General features: G+C 38.0%; 1 protein-coding gene across 3 annotated transcripts in view; it reads left to right on the forward strand.

The window, feature by feature from the left end:
• The window catches only part of DUSP16 (dual specificity phosphatase 16), a 168,020-nt gene extending 151,313 nt beyond the window's left edge, over positions 1-16,707 (forward strand). For all 3 annotated transcript variants that reach the window (XM_053718908.1, XM_053718909.1, XM_053718910.1), the window contains exon 7: positions 11,503-16,707. In XM_053718908.1, the coding sequence (XP_053574883.1) occupies positions 11,503-12,622 (1,120 nt within the window). In that variant the 3' untranslated portion in view covers positions 12,623-16,707. The remainder of the gene's footprint in view (positions 1-11,502) is intronic.
• The last annotated feature ends 1,148 nt before the right edge of the window (positions 16,708-17,855 follow it).

The following is a 17,855-nucleotide window of genomic DNA, read 5'->3' on the forward strand; positions in this document are numbered from 1 at the left end:
AAAAAAAATGTTTTGAGGGAGGGATGGGACACTTCACTACAGAAAAAGGGGGAACCCTAAACTGAAAAAATAATACATACATTTTTTAAAAAAATTTTTTTTTATAAACTGGGCACTGGCAGACATGGATGGTTCCCTACACTGCACAAAATAATAAATAGAAATTTAATAATAAAAAAAAGCCCTTAAATACATACTGGCAAACTTACGCAACTGGCGGACAGAGTGGCGGTGGTGGGGGGGGGGGGGCAAGCTGTTTAAAAAGGATCAGGGAGGTGTCAGGTGGGAGTTTATTCCCTACTTTACAATACTATTACCCTTACCAGCTAACTAACCCCTTCACTGCCGGGAATCTAAGAAGTGTGGTGCACAGCTGCAATTGGTGGCATCCTAATTGCCAAAAAGGCAATGGCAAAGACATGCATGTCTTCTATTACCCAGCAAAGGGGATCTCAGAGAAGCTTTTACAACCATTTGTGTTATGACTGCACAAGCGGTATGTAAATAATCTCAGTGAGAATTCCAAAGTTTGTGAAAAAGTTAACAATTTTTTTTATATGATTGCATTTGGCAGGAAAATGGTGGCATAAAATATATTAAAATGGGCCTAGATCAATACCTTGGGATGTCTAGTAAAATAAATAAGTAAATTTATGCTTACCTGATAAATTAATTTCTTTTACGATATGACGAGTCCACGGATTTCGTCCTTACTTGTGGGATATTAACCTCCTGCTAACAGGAAGTGGCAAAGAGCACCATAGCAGAGCTGTATATATAGCCCCTCCCTTCCCCTCCACCCTCAGTCATTCGGCCGAAGGTATAGGAAGAGAAAAGGAAAGGCTAAAAGGTGCAGAGGTGACTGAAGTTTACAAAAAATATAAACAAAAACTGTCTTAAAAAGAACAGGGTGGGCCGTGGACTCGTCATATCGTAAAATAATTTATCAGGTAAGCATAAATTTACTTTTCTTTTACAAAGATATGACGAGTCCACAGATTTCATCCTTACTTGTGGGAAACTAATACCAAAGCAATAGGACACGGATGAAAGGGAGGGACAACACAGGAACCTAAACGGAAGGCACCACTGCTTGAAGAACCTTTCTCCCAAAAATAGCCTCAGAAGAAGCAAAAGTATCAAATTTGTAAAATTTGGAAAAAGTGTGAAGGGACGACCAAGTCGCAGCCTTACAAATCTGTTCCACAGATGCATCGTTTTTAAAAGCCCATGTGGAAGCCACAGCCCTAGTAGAATGAGCCGTAATTCTTTCAGGAGGCTGCTGTCCAACAGTCTCATATGCCAGGCGGATGATACTTCTCAGCCAAAAAGAAAGAGAGGTAGCCGTAGCTTTCTGACCCCTACGCTTTCCAGAATAAACAATGAATAATGAAGACGATTGACGGAAATCCTTAGTTGCCTGTAAGTAAAACTTTAAGGCACGGACCACATCCTAATTATGCAACATACGCTCCTTCTTAGAAGAAGGGTTAGGACACAAGGAAGGAACAACAATTTCCTGATTAATATTCTTATTTGAAACAACCTTAGGAAGGAATCCAGGTTTGGTACATAACACCACCTTATCAGAATGAAAAATAAGATAATGGGAATCACACTGTAGTGCTGAAAGCTCAGAAACTCTTCAAGCAGAAGAAATAGCAACTAAAAACAGAACTTTCCAAGATAACAATTTGATATCCATCGAATGCATAGGTTCAAACGGAACCCCTTGAAGAACTCGAAGAACTAAATTCAAACTCCAGGGAGGAGTAATGGGTCTATATACAGGCTTAATTCTAGATAGAGCCTGACAAAAAGACTGAACATCTGGCACATTTGCCAAACGTTTGTGAAACAGAATTGACAAAGCTGAAATTTGTCCCTTTAAGGAACTCGCTGATAACCCTTTCTCCAATCCTTCTTGGAGAAAAGACAGAATCCTAGGAATCCTAACTTTACTCCATGAGTAACCCTTGGATTCACACCAATAAAGATATTTACGCCATATCTTATGATAGATTTTTCTAGTAACAGGCTTTCTGGCCTGTATCAAAGTATTGATGACCGAATCAGAGAATCCTCGCTTTGATAAAATCAAGCATTCAATCTCCACGCAGTCAGCTGCAGAGAAATTAGATTTGGATGTTGAAAAGGACCTTGAATGAGAAGGTCCTGTCTCAATGGAAGTTTCCACGGTGGCAGAGAGGACATGTCCACTAGATCAGCATACCAAATCCTGCGTGGCCACGCAGGCGCTATCAGGATCACTGATGCTCTCTCCTGTTTGATTCGACCAATCACGTGTGGGAGGAGAGGAAACAGTGGAAACACATAAGCTAGGCTGAACAACCAAAGCACTGCCAAAGCATCTATCAGTTCGGCCTGAGGATCCCTTGACCGGGATCCGTATCTTGGAAGCTTGGCATTTTGTCGAGATGCCATAAAATCCAATTCTGGTCTGCCCCATCTGAGAATCAATGAGGCAAATACTACACTCACACTACTCCGGATGAAAAGTCTGTCGACTTAGAAAATCCGCTTCCCAGTTCTCTACTCCTGGGATGTAGATCACTGACAGATGACAAGAGTGGGCCTCCGCCCAACGAATTATCTTGGATACTTCTATCATCGCTAAGGAACTCCTTGTTCCCCCCTGATGATTGATATATGCCACAGTCGTAATGTTGTCCAACTGGAATCTGATGAATTTGGCCAAAACCAACTGAGGCCATGCCTGAAGCGCATTGAATATTGCTCTCAGTTCCAGAATATTGATTGGAAGAAGAGACTCCACTTGAGTCCAAACACCCTGAGCCTTCAGGGAGTTCCAAACTGCACCCCAGCCCAGAAGGCTGGCATCCGTTGTCACTATCACCCACAAGGGTCTGCGGAAACAACTCCCTTTGGACAGATGATCTGGCGACAACCACCAAAGAAGAGAGTTTCTGGTCTCTTGATACAGATTTATCTGAGGAGATAAGTCCGCATAATCCCCATTCCACTGTCCGAGCATGCACAGCTGCAGTGGTCTGAGATGAAAGCGAGCAAACGGAACAATGTCCATTGCCGCTACCATTAATCCAATTACCTCCATACACTGAGCCATTGATGTCCGAGGAATGGACTGAAGTGCTCGGCAAGTATTTAGAATCTTTGATTTTCTGACCTCCGTCAAAAATATTTTCATGGCTACCGAATCTATAAGAGTTCCCAAGAAAGGAACCCTTGTCTGTGGGACAAGTGAACTCTTCTCTATGTTCACCTTCCAGCCGTGAGTTTTCAGAAAAGACAACAGTGTCCGTGTGAGATTTTGTCAGATGATATGTTGACGCCTGAATCAGAATATCGTCAAGATAAGGCGCCACCGCTATTCCTCGCGGTCTAAGAACCGCCAAAAGAGACCCTAGAATCTTTGTGAAGATTCTGGGTGCTGTGGCCAACCCGAAAGGAAGAGCCACGAACTGATAATGTTTGTCCAAGAAGGCAAACCTTAGAAACTGATGATGATCCTTGTGGATTGGAATATGAAGGTAATCATCCTTCAAGTCCACGGTAGTCATAAATTGACCCTCCTGGATCATTGGTAAAATTGTTCGTATTGTCTCCATCTTGAATGATGGAACTGTTAGACATTTGTTTAGACACTTGAGGTCTAAGATAGGTCTGAACGTTCCCTCTTTTTTGGGAACCACAAATTGGTTTGAGTAAAACCCCTGTCCCTGTTCCAATTTTGGAACTGGACAAATTACTCCCATAGTAGAAAGGTCTTTTACACAGCGTAAGAACGCCTCTCTTTTTATCTGGTTTGCAGATAATTTTGAAAGATGAAATCTCCCTCTTGGGAGAAAGTCCTTGAATTCCAATTGATAACCGTGGGTCACTATTTCTAGTGCCCAGGGATCCTGAACATCTCTTGCCCAAACCTGAGCAAAGAAAGAGAGTCTGCCCCCTACTAGATCCAGTCCCAGATCGGGGGCCGCCCCTTCATGCTGTCTTAGGAGCAGCAGCAGGCTTTTTGGATTGTTTACTCTTATTCCAGTTCTGATTAGGTCTCCAGACTGACTTAAATTGGGTAAAATTCCCTTCCTGCTTTGAGGAAGAAGAAGCGGGGGGTCCTCCTTTGAAGTATTATTCTGTTTACCCCTCATTTTAACCGACTTATCCTGAGGTAGGGCATGGCCTTTACCTCTTGTAATGTCAGAAATTATTTCCTTCAATTCTGGCCCGAAAAGGGTCTTACCTTTTAAAGAGAATAGCTAAAAGCTTATGTTTTGATGACACATCAGCAGACCAAGATTTAAGCCACAATGCTCTACGTGCTAAAATAGCAAATCCTGCATTTTTTGCCGCTAATTTAGCAATTTGAAAAGCGGCGTCATTAATAAAAGAATTAGCTAGCTTAAGAGCCTTAATTCTATCTAAGATGTCATCTAATGGAGTCTCAACCTTAAGAGACTCTTCTAGAGCCTCAAACCAAAAAGCTGCTGCAGTAGCTACTGGAACAATGCAAGCCGTAGGTTGTAAAAGAAACCCCTGATTAACAAATAATTTCTTTAGTAGACCCTCTAATTTCTTATCCATAGGGTCTTTGAAAGCACAACTATACTCAATGGGAATAGTAGTACGCTTATCTATGGTAGATATAGCTCTCTCTACCTTAGGGACCTTTTGCCATGAGTCCCGAATGGTATCTGATATGGGAAACATTTTCTTAAAATTAGGAGGGGGAGAAAACGGTATACCTGGTCTATCCCATTTGTTTCTAATAATTTTCGAAATTCTCTTAGGAACCGGAAAAACATCAGTGTAAGTAGGTACTTTCAAATATTTATATATCATCCAGAGTCGCTAAAACATCCCTAAGTAACAGGGGGATGTGTTAAAGCTTAAATTTAAATGACATAGCATCCGAATCTGTCTGAGGTAAAACATTCCCTGAATCAGAAGTTTCACCCTCAGACAGTAATTCCCTGATCCCCAACTCAGAGCACTGTGAGGGAACATCGGAAATAGCTAATAAAGCATCAGAGGATTCAGTATTTACATTAATACCTAACCTACTGCGTTTACCCTGCAACACTGGTAATTTAGACTATACCTCTATAAGGGTAGTTGACATAACTGCAGCCATCTCCTGCAGAGTAAAAAAATTAGACGCACTAGAAGTACTTGGCGTCTCTTGTGTGGGCGTTAAAGGTTGTGACACTTGGGGAGAATCGGATGGCATATCCTGATTCTCTTCAGAATGGTCTTTACATATATTATATATATTCAGTACAAGAGTTATACAATGTTAGAGGGGGTTGCACAATAGCTTCTAAACACATAGAACAATGAGAATCCTCAATGTCAAACATGTTGAACAGACTAGTAATACCACAAAAGTCGTTTAAACACTTATTTATTGCATAAAATAAACTTTACAAAAAACGTGTACTGCGCCTTTAAGAAAAGAAAAAGTGAACAATTTTTCCAAAATGATCAAATAACGTTAAATTATCTCAAAATTTAACCTAAGATCGTTAGTTTATCCAAAAATTACTGCACCCTGAAGCAAGGGCAGAAATAAGGCTCTAAAGTACTAATATCAACATTTAGTCATTTTATAGACAAAAATACCCTCTGCACCTCGCCACAGCTCTGCTGTGGCGCCTACCTGCCCCCAGGGTACTTCGAAATAACTTTCCAACACTTCAGACCAGCTTGCACAGTCCAGGAGCCACCGGAGTTACTGATTGCTGCTGCCTAGCCTGAAGGAAGTGCGCATCTGAGCGCGCGAAAATAGGCCACGCCCCTTGAGGTCGATGCCGAAGTAGGCCCAAACACAACCGCATGGAAAGCGGTTTCACACCTAAGTTTAAACAGCTAATGCCCTACAATCCCTCAAATGCACCAGTAAACAAACATATGAATGTCAGAAATAAAAATGTTATGTATCGTTTTTCTTTGAATGCCCATAGTGTCACACAATGTCCATAAGTCAACCATTAAATAAAATCAGGGACTCCAGTAATACCCTTTATATAACATAGGAATACAGCTTACCCCATTCCCATACAGGGAAATAAATGCCAGACAGTTCTGATATATCAAGTCTCCTCAGAATAAAAAAGGCTGCACATACCTTAATGCTGCTTGTAGCATGAAACCGGTCTCCACACTGAAGATGTCTCATGGTTACCTTCAGAAGTCTTTGGGAACCAGCGTGGATCTTAGTTACAACTGCTAAGATCATCAACCTCTTCTTTCATATCCCCCTGAGGAAAGTAGTACTCACCGGTACCATTTAAAATAAAAAAACTTCTTGATTGAAGAAACTAAAACAAACACCTCACTTTACCATGTCTTCCTAGTATAACACAGGCAAAGAGAATGACTGAGGGTGGAGGGGAAGGGAGGGGCTATATATACAGCTCTGCTGTGGTGCTCTTTGCCACTTCCTGTTAGTAGGTTAATATCCCACAATTAAGGATTAAATCCGTGGACTCGTCATATCTTTGTAAAAGAAATATATGTATGTATGTATGTGTGTGTATATATATATATATATATATATATATATATATATATATATATATATTTATATATATATATATATATATATATATATATATATATATATATATATATATGTGTGTATGTGTATGTATATGTGTATGTATATGTATATGTATATGCACTCGCTGGTCTTTTTAAACACACTTTTTACTGTGAAAAAAATAGTGACGTTTCGGGGACAAAGTATCCCCTTCCTCAGACACAGTGTAATGGCATCTCACACAATACATAGAGCAAGCAAACATAGTAACCCCCTCCCCCCAATTAGGGCCAAAAATTGAGTCATGGTAACAACATTGTAACAATAATAAATAAATAGTGGTCATAATATTAACATGTCTAAACAATGTATATAAAACTGTGTAAAGTGATTACGCTAGGTAACATTACAATAACCAAATAGCAACAGAGAACCCTACTATATCATATGTAGAACGTTCAATACAATAATCAAAGCTTAGAGGCAGGACTGCAGGGAACTTAAGCATCACATGATAACAAATCAGCATCTGCCGTACTTCATACTTAAAGGGACACTGTAACCAAAATTTTTCTTTCGTGATTCAGATTGAGCATGAAATTTTAAGCAACTTTCTAATTTACTCCTATTATCAAATTTTCTTCATTCTCTTGGTATCTTTATTTGAAATGCAAGAATGTAAGTTTAGATGCCGGCCCATTTTTGGTGAACAACCTGGGTTGTCCTTGCTGATTGGTGGATACATTCATCCACCAATAAAAAAGTGCTGTCCAGAGTACTGAAAACAAAAAAAAAGCTTAGATGCCTTCTTTTTCAAATAATGATAGCAAGAGAACGAAGAAAAATTGAAAATAAGAGTAAATTAGAAAGTTGCTTAAAATTGCATGCTCTTTCTGAATTACAAAAGAAAAAATTTGGGTTCAGTGTCCCTTTAAGGCACTGGAAATCGCTAATCGGCTAACAAACCATAACTGCACTGAAATGTCATGAATGCAAACTTCTATGTGTACCTGGTAGTACAAATAGAGCTATCTTCGTCACCCCTGTTCGATTGTATACATGCCGCATACTACACTCCACCGGGGCCGAAACCCGGAAGTGGAGAGGAGGGGCACAGAATAGAGATTACCAGGGCAATAGTGTATATGTTGCCATGGTAACATACAGTGGATACGCTATAGTAGAGCAGTGCTCAAACCTCACATGATCGTAGATTAAATGGAGCTCTATCAACAAAGTATGTAAATACCAATGTCCAGCATGCTACATTGAGACAAAAAGGAGAAAATTACCTTTATATGCTAGACCACACAAAAGCACAAAACCACTGTTAGTAGCGGCAGGTTACCATGGGGACTAATACACAATGGGATAGCACCAACGAGTTGGCATGAGGGCTAAAGGGTGTTAGAACTAACATGCCATCAATAAAACCAATTGTGCCAACAGTGTAATAAGGTGAATGGGCATGGCACAAGCACGCTATAGCAGGGAATTGTTAGTCAGGACAAATAGCTTAAGTAACTCATGGAAACAGCAACCAACTTCCAGTAAACAAAGAGGACCTATGCAAAAAGAGAGTATTTGATATACCATATCAATGATCCAATTACGACCCAAAAATTACATTAGAGCTTAGACAAGCAGGACTATAGTGAGTAACCTGTCAGGGGGAGTCATTCGCCAGAACTCGTTTTCGAGACAGAGGGCAAGTGAGTGTCACAGGGGTAAATACCTGCTAACTACCAACATAAGGGATAAACAACCACATTAGCCGGCCAAAACCCCGAACTGAAGGTGGCAAAATGCTAAACCACACCTAACATGCTAGCGTAAAGGGTTCGGATAACTCACAACAGGTGGAAAAACTAAAGTCCATAGTTGTCCCAAATAGTAAAGCACACTGTCCCGCATCATAAACTAAAAGCAACCCGGTGAACTGCCAGTGGTCAACCAGTATACAAATCCACATGGCCGATATATTGGTAACAGAAAGTGGCTCTCATGTGAAAAGAAAAAACGGAAGGTGACTCCCATCCTAGCAAAATGCATCAAGAACATCCCATTAAAGAAAGCAATGCCAGTCAACAACTGTATTCAGTCCATTAGGTTGAACTTTATTTAAACAGTGTATCCATCTTGCTTCAGTTTGAAGAAGAATCTTGTTGCGGTCACCTCCTCTTCTTAACGGAGGGATATGGTCAATTAGAACAAATCTTAAGGGGGCATGTATACAATCGAACAGGGGTGACGGCGATACCTCTATTTGCACTTCCAGGTACACATAGAAGTTTGCATTCATGACATTTCAGTGCAGTTATGGTTTGTTAGTCGATTAGCGATTTCCATTGCCTTAAGTATGAAGTACGGCAGATGCCGATTTGTTATCATGTGATGTTTAAGTTCCCTGCAGTCCTGCCTCTAAGCTTTGATTATTGTATTGAACGTTCTACATATGATATAGTAGGGTTCTATGTTGCTGTTTGGTTTTAATGTTACCTAGTGTAATCACTTTACACAGTTTTATATACATTGTTCAGATCTTTTAATATTATGACCACTATTTGTTTATTATTGTCACAATGTTGTTACCATGACTCAATTTTTGGCGTTTTTTTTGGTCCTAATTGGGGAGAGGGGGTTACTATGTTTGCTTGCTCTATATATTGTGTGAGATGCCATTACACTGTGTCTGAGGAAGGGGATACTTTGTCCCCGAAACGTCACACATTTTTCACAGTAAAAAGTGTGTTTAAAAAGACCAGCGAGTGCAAGTTTTTGTTATATATATATATATATATATATATATATATATATATATATATATATATATATATATATATATATATATATATATATATATATATATATACCCCGCTCATACAGCGGGTTAGGGAACGGAGCCCCGCTGTAAAGTGAAACAAGGCGGTTTTAGCTTTCTTTTCACTTGCCAGTGTGTTTAAAAACTCGAACAAAGAGATCAAGTATAGTTAAGCGCTAAGAGCGAAGGTTGAAGAGGAGATAAGTAATAATATAGGAAAATATATAATATGCAAAGATGCAGTGAGTGTGGTCAAATAAAATTTTTTTTTCAATATATGTATGATTAATGGTGCACAATATGTATACAAAAAATATGCTAAGAAATGAAATAAAGTGGAGGATGCTAGTAGATACAATAAAAACAATTTATTAAAATATATCATGCGAAGTGCAAATGCAACAAATTAGACAAATGTATCTAAAAGTATAGGGACGTCTCCCTTACTAGTTACTATTAGTAACACTCTTAAAATGTAAAATTCTTAAAAAAGTAAAGAAAGGAATTATTTCCGTATTCGATTACTTGCGTTTTTAGCAAACAGTTGGGCAGTGTTGCCTGAGATGTCCAATATAGCAATGAGGTAACTGGTGGATATAAGGTCGAGTTGTTGGCTACTCGGCGTTACCAAATGCTAATGAGAGCGCCTTTTTATGGCTCTTACGTTACCGTTGTGACGTCACTGATGTTGGTTGCATGTAACGTTACTATAGTTACCCCTGTACAGCAAAAGATCGTGGAAGTCCTGGGGGGTATGTATAGTATTGGCGATCTTTACGAAAGAACTCACCAGCTGCCATTAGTAACCAAGGCAACCAATCGTATCCTAAGTCTCTACATTTGCGACCGCACAGTTCACATTACTTGAGGGTTACAATACTATACATACCCCCCAGGACTTCCACGATCTTTTGCTGTACAGGGGTAACTATAGTAACGTTACACGCAACCAACATCAGTGACGTCACAACGGTAACGTAAGAGCCATAAAAAGGCGCTCTCATTAGCATTTGGTAACGCCGAGTAGCCAACAACTCGACCTTATATCCACCAGTTACCTCATTGCTATATTGGACATCTCAGGCAACACTGCCCAACTGTTTGCTAAAAACGCAAGTAATCGAATACGGAAATAATTCCTTTCTTTACTTTTTTAAGAATTTTACATTTTAAGAGTGTTACTAATAGTAACGAGTAAGGGAGACGTCTCTATACTTTTAGATACATTTGTCTAATTTGTTGCATTTGCACTTCGCATGATATATTTTAATAAATTGTTTTTATTGTATCTACTAGCATCCTCCACTTTATTTCATTTCTTAGCATATTTTTTGTATACATATTGTGCACCATTAATCATACATATATTGGAAAAAAAAAATTATTTGACCACACTCACTGCATCTTTGCATATTATATATTTTCCTATATTATTACTTATCTCCTCTTCAACCTTCGCTCTTAGCGCTTAACTATACTTGATCTCTTTGTTCTAACTTTCTGTTTTTTCCTGGAGGGGAAATACATAGTTAAGCTAGGTTGTATTCTATAGCGCATATAATTTTATTTACACTGCACTGTTTAAAAACTTGAAAACATGTTTGAACTAACATATATTAGGGGTGCAATAGCACTACGTTTAGTTTAACACTAGCACAGTACAGTATTCAATTAGTATTCAATAAATACTGTACCTGTAAAATAGTAAGAATTACTGTAGTAAAATTTGCCAGACTATAACACTGAGACACAGATTGCACTGTAATGCTGTAAACAGAGTGAACTTAGCATAACAAAATGATGCCAGTCCCTTTTCTCGCAATCTCACGAAGATTACAGCACTGTTTCAAAATCCTTGGCGGTTGAACTTCAGCTCCACAAAGCACTGTATTAGCGAAGCGCTGTAAAGTGAGCTATACCTGTATGTGTATATATATATATATATATATGTGTATGTGTGTGTGTGTATATAGCAATCAAAACAAGCAACCTTGTCCTACAAATTGTAATTTTAGTTTTAATTGCTGAATATTTATTCCTATATTTTGCAATGTCATGTACTGTTTTGCTTATAAATGTTATGATCTCCAAATTAACACTGCTAATCTTTAAATATTTTTCATGATGTTGCTTTCTTCAGGTTTGTGAAGGAGAAACGACCAACCATTTCTCCCAACTTCAACTTTCTGGGCCAGCTTCTGGACTTTGAGAAGAAGATTAAAGCTCAAACAGGTCATGTAGCTCCTGTCTGCAAGGTAAAGCTACAGCTGGAGGTTGTCAGTGATAAGAGAGGCTTGATGGAGAACCTGCAACCACTCAGCACATTGAACAGCCACTCTACCTCATTGGAAAAGCAACCACCTAACCCCAGGGCACAACCCACAAGTGCGGAGGAAGCCCCTCTGCTGAAGGGCATCAACGGGCTTCATGTGTCACCTGGCGAGAAGCTTGAAGCGAGCAGTAGGATCAAGCGTTCTTTCTCTCTGGATATTAAATCAGTGCCTTATTGTGGTTTGGACAACACAGCATTGTTCTCTTCTACTAAAGAGGACAGTGCAGAGGTCTACAAGGTCCCTACATCTATTGATGGTGGCAGCAAGCTGTGCCAATTCTCTCCTGTTGAGGAGGTTTCAGAGCAGACTCCTGAGGCTAGTCCTGACCGTGAAGAGGCAGTGAAAGCCCCAGAGAAAAAAAACACTGGATCTCTTCAGGTAGAGGGTAAACTCAGGCAACAGCAGTACATGTCAAGGAGCAGTGTCATGTCTCAGCGGTTACAGGCGCCTCCCCTACACCGCAGTGGAAGCATGGAAGACAACCGTAAAACTAACTTCTTGTTTGGATTGTCTAGTAGCCAGCAGCACTTGGCCAAACCTGGAATTGGTCTTAAGGACTGGCACTCTGACATACTGATAACTCAGGCCACTTCACTAACCGGCAGCTGGTACTTCACCTCTGACTCTCCCTCTCATTTTTACTCTGCATCTGCCCTATATGGGGGTGGAGCCTTTGCAGCATATAGCTGTGGGCAGCTACCTACAGAGCCAACTTGCGCAGTGCGCAGGAGACAGAAGCCCAGTGTCCGTGGGGACTCCAGACGCAGCTGGCATGAGGAAAGCCCCTTTGAGAAGCAATTCAAGCGGCGAAGCTGCCAAATGGAATTTGGGGAGGGGCTGGCGGACAGCAGATCTAGAGAGGAGCTTGGCAAAGTGGGCAGTCAGTCTAACTTCTCTGGCAGCATGGAAATTATTGAAGTATCTTGAGACTGGCATTGGGGAGGGGGGTGTCAAGCCAGCAAGCTGAGCTTCTCTGGTTTATTAATTTGATTGCTTTTCATTTTCCTTCCCTGTTAATCTGAATCAGTGATTCACAGAATAATGTACTGTTGTCTCTTTACAATGTGTCTCAATCTGCAGCACATGGCTGTGGACCTCATTCAATTCTCAATTATCTCCTTAACATAGTCTCTAGGAGCAGCCAAGCATTCTGTTCCAAAGGGTCCCTGGGCCTCCACAAGATTCTCTATTAATTAATATAATCCAAAAGGCAACAAATTTTGACTAGTTCCATAACAAACAGGCCAATTAATAGTACCTGAGCCAGCTCAGAGATGTGTGTAAATGTGTGATTGAAGAATGGTTAATGAATTGGTATGTTGATGAAGTAATATCAATATTTATTGAGTTATGACCAGTTTTCAGATTTAATCAGAAGTATTTTATCTCTATGCTTAGACATAATGTATCGTCTGTGCCAAGAAAAGACGCAACACCCGAACTAATCTATCACTATAAAAATAGTGCAGGCAGATGGCATTTAAATTCAACATTATAAATTTTATGAGTAGTTCCTTGGTCCAAAAGCATGCACTTTAACAAAGATTTTGATAGACAAAGAGACATAATTGTTTCATTATTGGAGCAGTTATTATTATTTCACAACTAATTTTCACCTCCCGATTTGGTGGCTTCTGAAAATTAAACAGAATTTAAATTAACATTCTCTATGTTGCCCCCTCACACGTATATAGGCGGATCAGCCAATTAGGAGACATTTCATTTCCCAGATATATATATATATACACTTAGTCAAAAACTTTTACAGTGATTTAACAGAGTACATTGATACCAGATTACCTCATATATAAAGAAACTTGATAAACTAAACTAAAGCACCTTTATTCAAAGTTTTGCTGAAGATTTAGAGAATTATTGACCATCTCAAAGAAGACATAGCCCTTTTCCCATAAATGTAAACATTCTAGAGTTGAAGATATTTATGCATTTTTGCAATGGTTAACACCAATCATTTTATGGGCTGAATGCAAAAAAGATAATAATTGCAAAAGCAAAAATAACTTTTCCCTATAAAATGGTATACTTTGTGAACTCTACCTTTGTTAGTAAGTATAAGTTAGAATCCAAAGCAAAAATATAGTCAGAACATTTATGGTTTGAAGTTTTATACTACAAAGTACTGATGCACCGAAATGGAAATTCTGGACCGAAACCGAATCCGAAAATCCATGATGCACTCAGCCGAAAACCAAAACCGAAAATGTATTTTTTTCCAAATTATTTAAAAAATATATATATTTTTTTTGCATAATTAGACTATTTTATGAATAAATCTGAATTGAAAACCTGCAAGCCAATAAAATAAAATAACCACACTTTTTTTATTGAAAGTAAAACACTAAAATTGGACAAAAATATCTTAAAACAATAATATGCTACACAATAATTTTACCAAGAAAAAAAAAAAACAGGCAAAAAACGATAATGCCATTTTCGGCCAAAATGTTTCTGCGACCAAATTTCGTTGCATCCCTACTTAAAAAAATATTAAATATCAATATACTGTATTATTCTGTATTTAGTTCTGTGTAACAGAATCAGATTTAGCCGTATTTTTTTACCAATTAGCCAAATAAAGTATAGTCCTAGAAAACGATTATTATATGAGAAACAGTAAGTCAAGAAATTAACTCAAACAGCAGCTCTAGGCTAGCATCAAATTTGAAATATGCTACACAATAATTTTACCGAAAATAACAGGCAAAACGAAATAGCCAAAAATGCCATTTTCGAGCCAAAACGTTTCTGCGGCCGAAATTTCGGTGCATCCCTACTACAAAGCCTTAGATTCTACTAAAATACAAAAAATGTCATTAAAATCTTAGGATGTGTATTACATTATCAATAAAGCTTGATTAATAAATAAAAAAATATATAAAATAAAGTCTGCAGTGTAATCTAGGACAAAGTAGAACTATGGAGGCAATTTGGTTATGTTTTTGCTCATATAATTGTGAAATGATACATTAATATATAATTATTTGACATAGACACCCCTGATATCGGTGATGAAAGCACGGTAACCTTTCTGGTGTATACTGCACAATATCATTGGCACACCTATATATATTTCTACAAAGTTATATATTTTCTGAATTTACATACCCCAAATTTTTTTTTTTTTATTAAAAATATAAAATAACTGAAATCTAGTTATGAATCTAATAGATGTCTTCTGTTTGTTATATAAAATTATAAAATGTCTACGCTTTTTTTTTTTTTTTTAAACTCAGGTAATGGGGTTGTATAAGGCATTTTTTATTTAAATGATTACTTCATCACCTCTAATGAATTTACCACTCTTTATATAGCCCATATTTCTGTTAGTCAGGGTGTGTGGGTATATAGTTTTGTGCATAGCTATATGTTCTCTTCAGTTGCAGTCATAATGTATATGCCCTAGACCTGGATACTGAAGATACTAAATGTATAGGACTCTTACGAAACATAAATAGAATTTACATTTTATTTTTAAATAAATCCTTATAATAAAGCTGCACCCGCCTTGCATATAAAGATTAGTCTTCAACCAGTGTAATATTAACTATTATATAAAATGTTTGACACCATTAGCTAATCCGGATCCAAAAAAGAATACTTTATCCAACCTTTAAAAGGTGCCCATATCATTGTGACATTTTTCACTGTTAGGACTTTATAAACCTATATCTGTTTTACAGATTGTGGGTAGTCTTCAGCATATGCCGGTGATTGCACACAGCCCTTGCAATGGTTACAGTGTAACAAGCTGTAAAAGTACATTTTATATAAAATTCTTACCCCAAGAGCTGACATTTAGTTAGTGCTGCAGACATTCACATATACAAATTAAAAAATCATCAATTGAATGTTGAAACAATGTTTGCTTCCTAAATTTACACATATTTCTTATTATGAAAGATTATGTTATGCAGGATTAACTGGTTGCTTTAACAAAGGCAGGGGCAAGGTCGGTGCAGTTGTAAGGGAGAAAAGTGATAATCTATAAATTAAACACCCACACCAGCTGGCCAAAACATTACTGTCAATTCAGATATCTACAGATTTTAAGGAATGCTTAACTATAAAATATATACTCATTAATTAAAAGTATGTTTATGCTATGGCTTACCTCTACCAAATAAAGTATATTTAAGCATCTGCTAGTGTATGTGTGTCACCACCAGCTGCACCCATGTCTGCAACATATTTTTTTTTCTTCCAATTTGAGATGATGGACTCGCAGCTAGTGGCAGCATGTAGAAATGCAAGTGGGTGCTCAAACATACTCAACAGAAAAAGGAGTACAAGAAAGAGGATTAGGGGTAAGTCTTATCATTAGCGTGTTTAACATTGCGTCCCTTTAAGGATATCTGGTAAGGAGTGGTCTTGAAACCATCAGAAGCAGTCGGAAAATGCCAAAACTTTTGATGTGATGGACCTTCAAATATGTAGTTTGGGGATTACTTGCAAGACTGCTCTCTGTGCACTAATAAAGAATGGGATTAGTCCAGGTGAGGCTCAGTCTCCTGCTATAGTAACTGGAGGTCTGTCTCTTTGTTTTATCACTTCCTTCCGGTCTCTGTCCCTGAACACCCTCCCTCCCTCTCTCGTGTCATAAGATTTCTACATCTCAACTATGACCACTTGCAAGAGTGTTATGCTATGAATGAGATTTCCTATAGCTTTGCCAGACAAGAGTATATCGTGTGAATCCATTTACAGTTAATATCAATAAAGGAAACATTGAAAATAATATAATATGTATCACAAGGTGTGAGAGTGGTCAGTTTTAGGGTGTATCCCCCCGTTTAGTTGGTGTTTGGGTGTAAGGTATGTGTATGTATTGTAACTTGAAATTTACAAATCTGTCCCAATCAGACTGAAATTTTTTATGTTGGCCAATGTATTTCTGTTCTCAAATTGATCAGGACTTTTGTTTTTGATTTTCTGTTCAAAGTATGATCTTTTACAGTAGATTATATCCACAATAAAAGCATTATTGCTGTGTAGAGATTTGTGATCCAATATACTCTGTTAAACTTTATCGCATAGCAAATACATTTTGACAACTTTATAGTATCACATAAGCCATAATTCTAATGTACTATATGCTATTACTAATATTGTTAAATTAATTGTCTTATAAAAGGGGTAGTATTAGAAGACACCATTTTAGTGCTTTAAGTAACTGATTACTTATGGTAAAAATCACCAAATCCAGAATTCCAAAATCCAAACTTATTCTGAAATCTAAACTTTTTACTTAATATTTTTTAAAAATATATATATAAAAAATTACTAGTTTTCCCCGCCTGTAAGTCACAATCTTTTCTGCCTGTGTCTGTTTTTTTGTGTTCTAAAATGCAAATAATAGTCTGTTTATTTAAAACAACAAATATTACTATCTTTTGAAGAAACTGTGCATACAAAAGGTATTAAAAATTATATAAAACCACTTTTTAGGTTGCACGTATAAGCTGTATTATGACATGTAAATATTGCCTAAATGACATAAGATATTGTTGTTTACATTTGGTTCCTTCCTGTCTCCAAACCTTTTCCGGTCCCAAGCAGTTTGGCTAAAGGGTTTTCCAAGCAGTTTGGCTAAAGGGTTTTCTGAAGATTTAAATATTCCACCCATTTAATGAGGCCTTATCTGGTTGTCACTCAGACTAGTTATTTATATATTACAGGGCTGGACATTTTCACTAGCCCCACACAGTGGAGTGTCTTGAAAAATTATTTAGACCCTTTGATAATGATAATTTCTTTCAACAGATGGTGAGAGTCCACAAGTCATCACATGTGGGAATTCCCCTCCTGACCACTAGTAGGAGTCAAGAGATACCCCAACACTCCATAGTTTTAAATTCCTCCCACTGCCCATGATACACCGTCATTTACTTTTGCCTCCTTCATGAAGTCAGATGCAGTTCCATTTGCTAGATTTTATCTTTGGGCCCTTCAATTGCATATGCTGCACCAATAGAATGTGGACCAGAAGGATTTGTCTCACAGGATCCTATTAGATCACAGGACAAGACAGTTTCTAACTTTGTGGCATTCTTGGTTCTGGGGGCCTCCTTCTTTGGCCAGTGTGGGTAGTAATTTCCACAGATTCCAGACTGTTAAGTTGGGGTGCAGTCTGGGTATGTCA

Source organism: Bombina bombina, chromosome 6, assembly GCF_027579735.1.
Source record: "Bombina bombina isolate aBomBom1 chromosome 6, aBomBom1.pri, whole genome shotgun sequence".
Taxonomy (NCBI): Eukaryota; Metazoa; Chordata; class Amphibia; order Anura; family Bombinatoridae; genus Bombina; species Bombina bombina.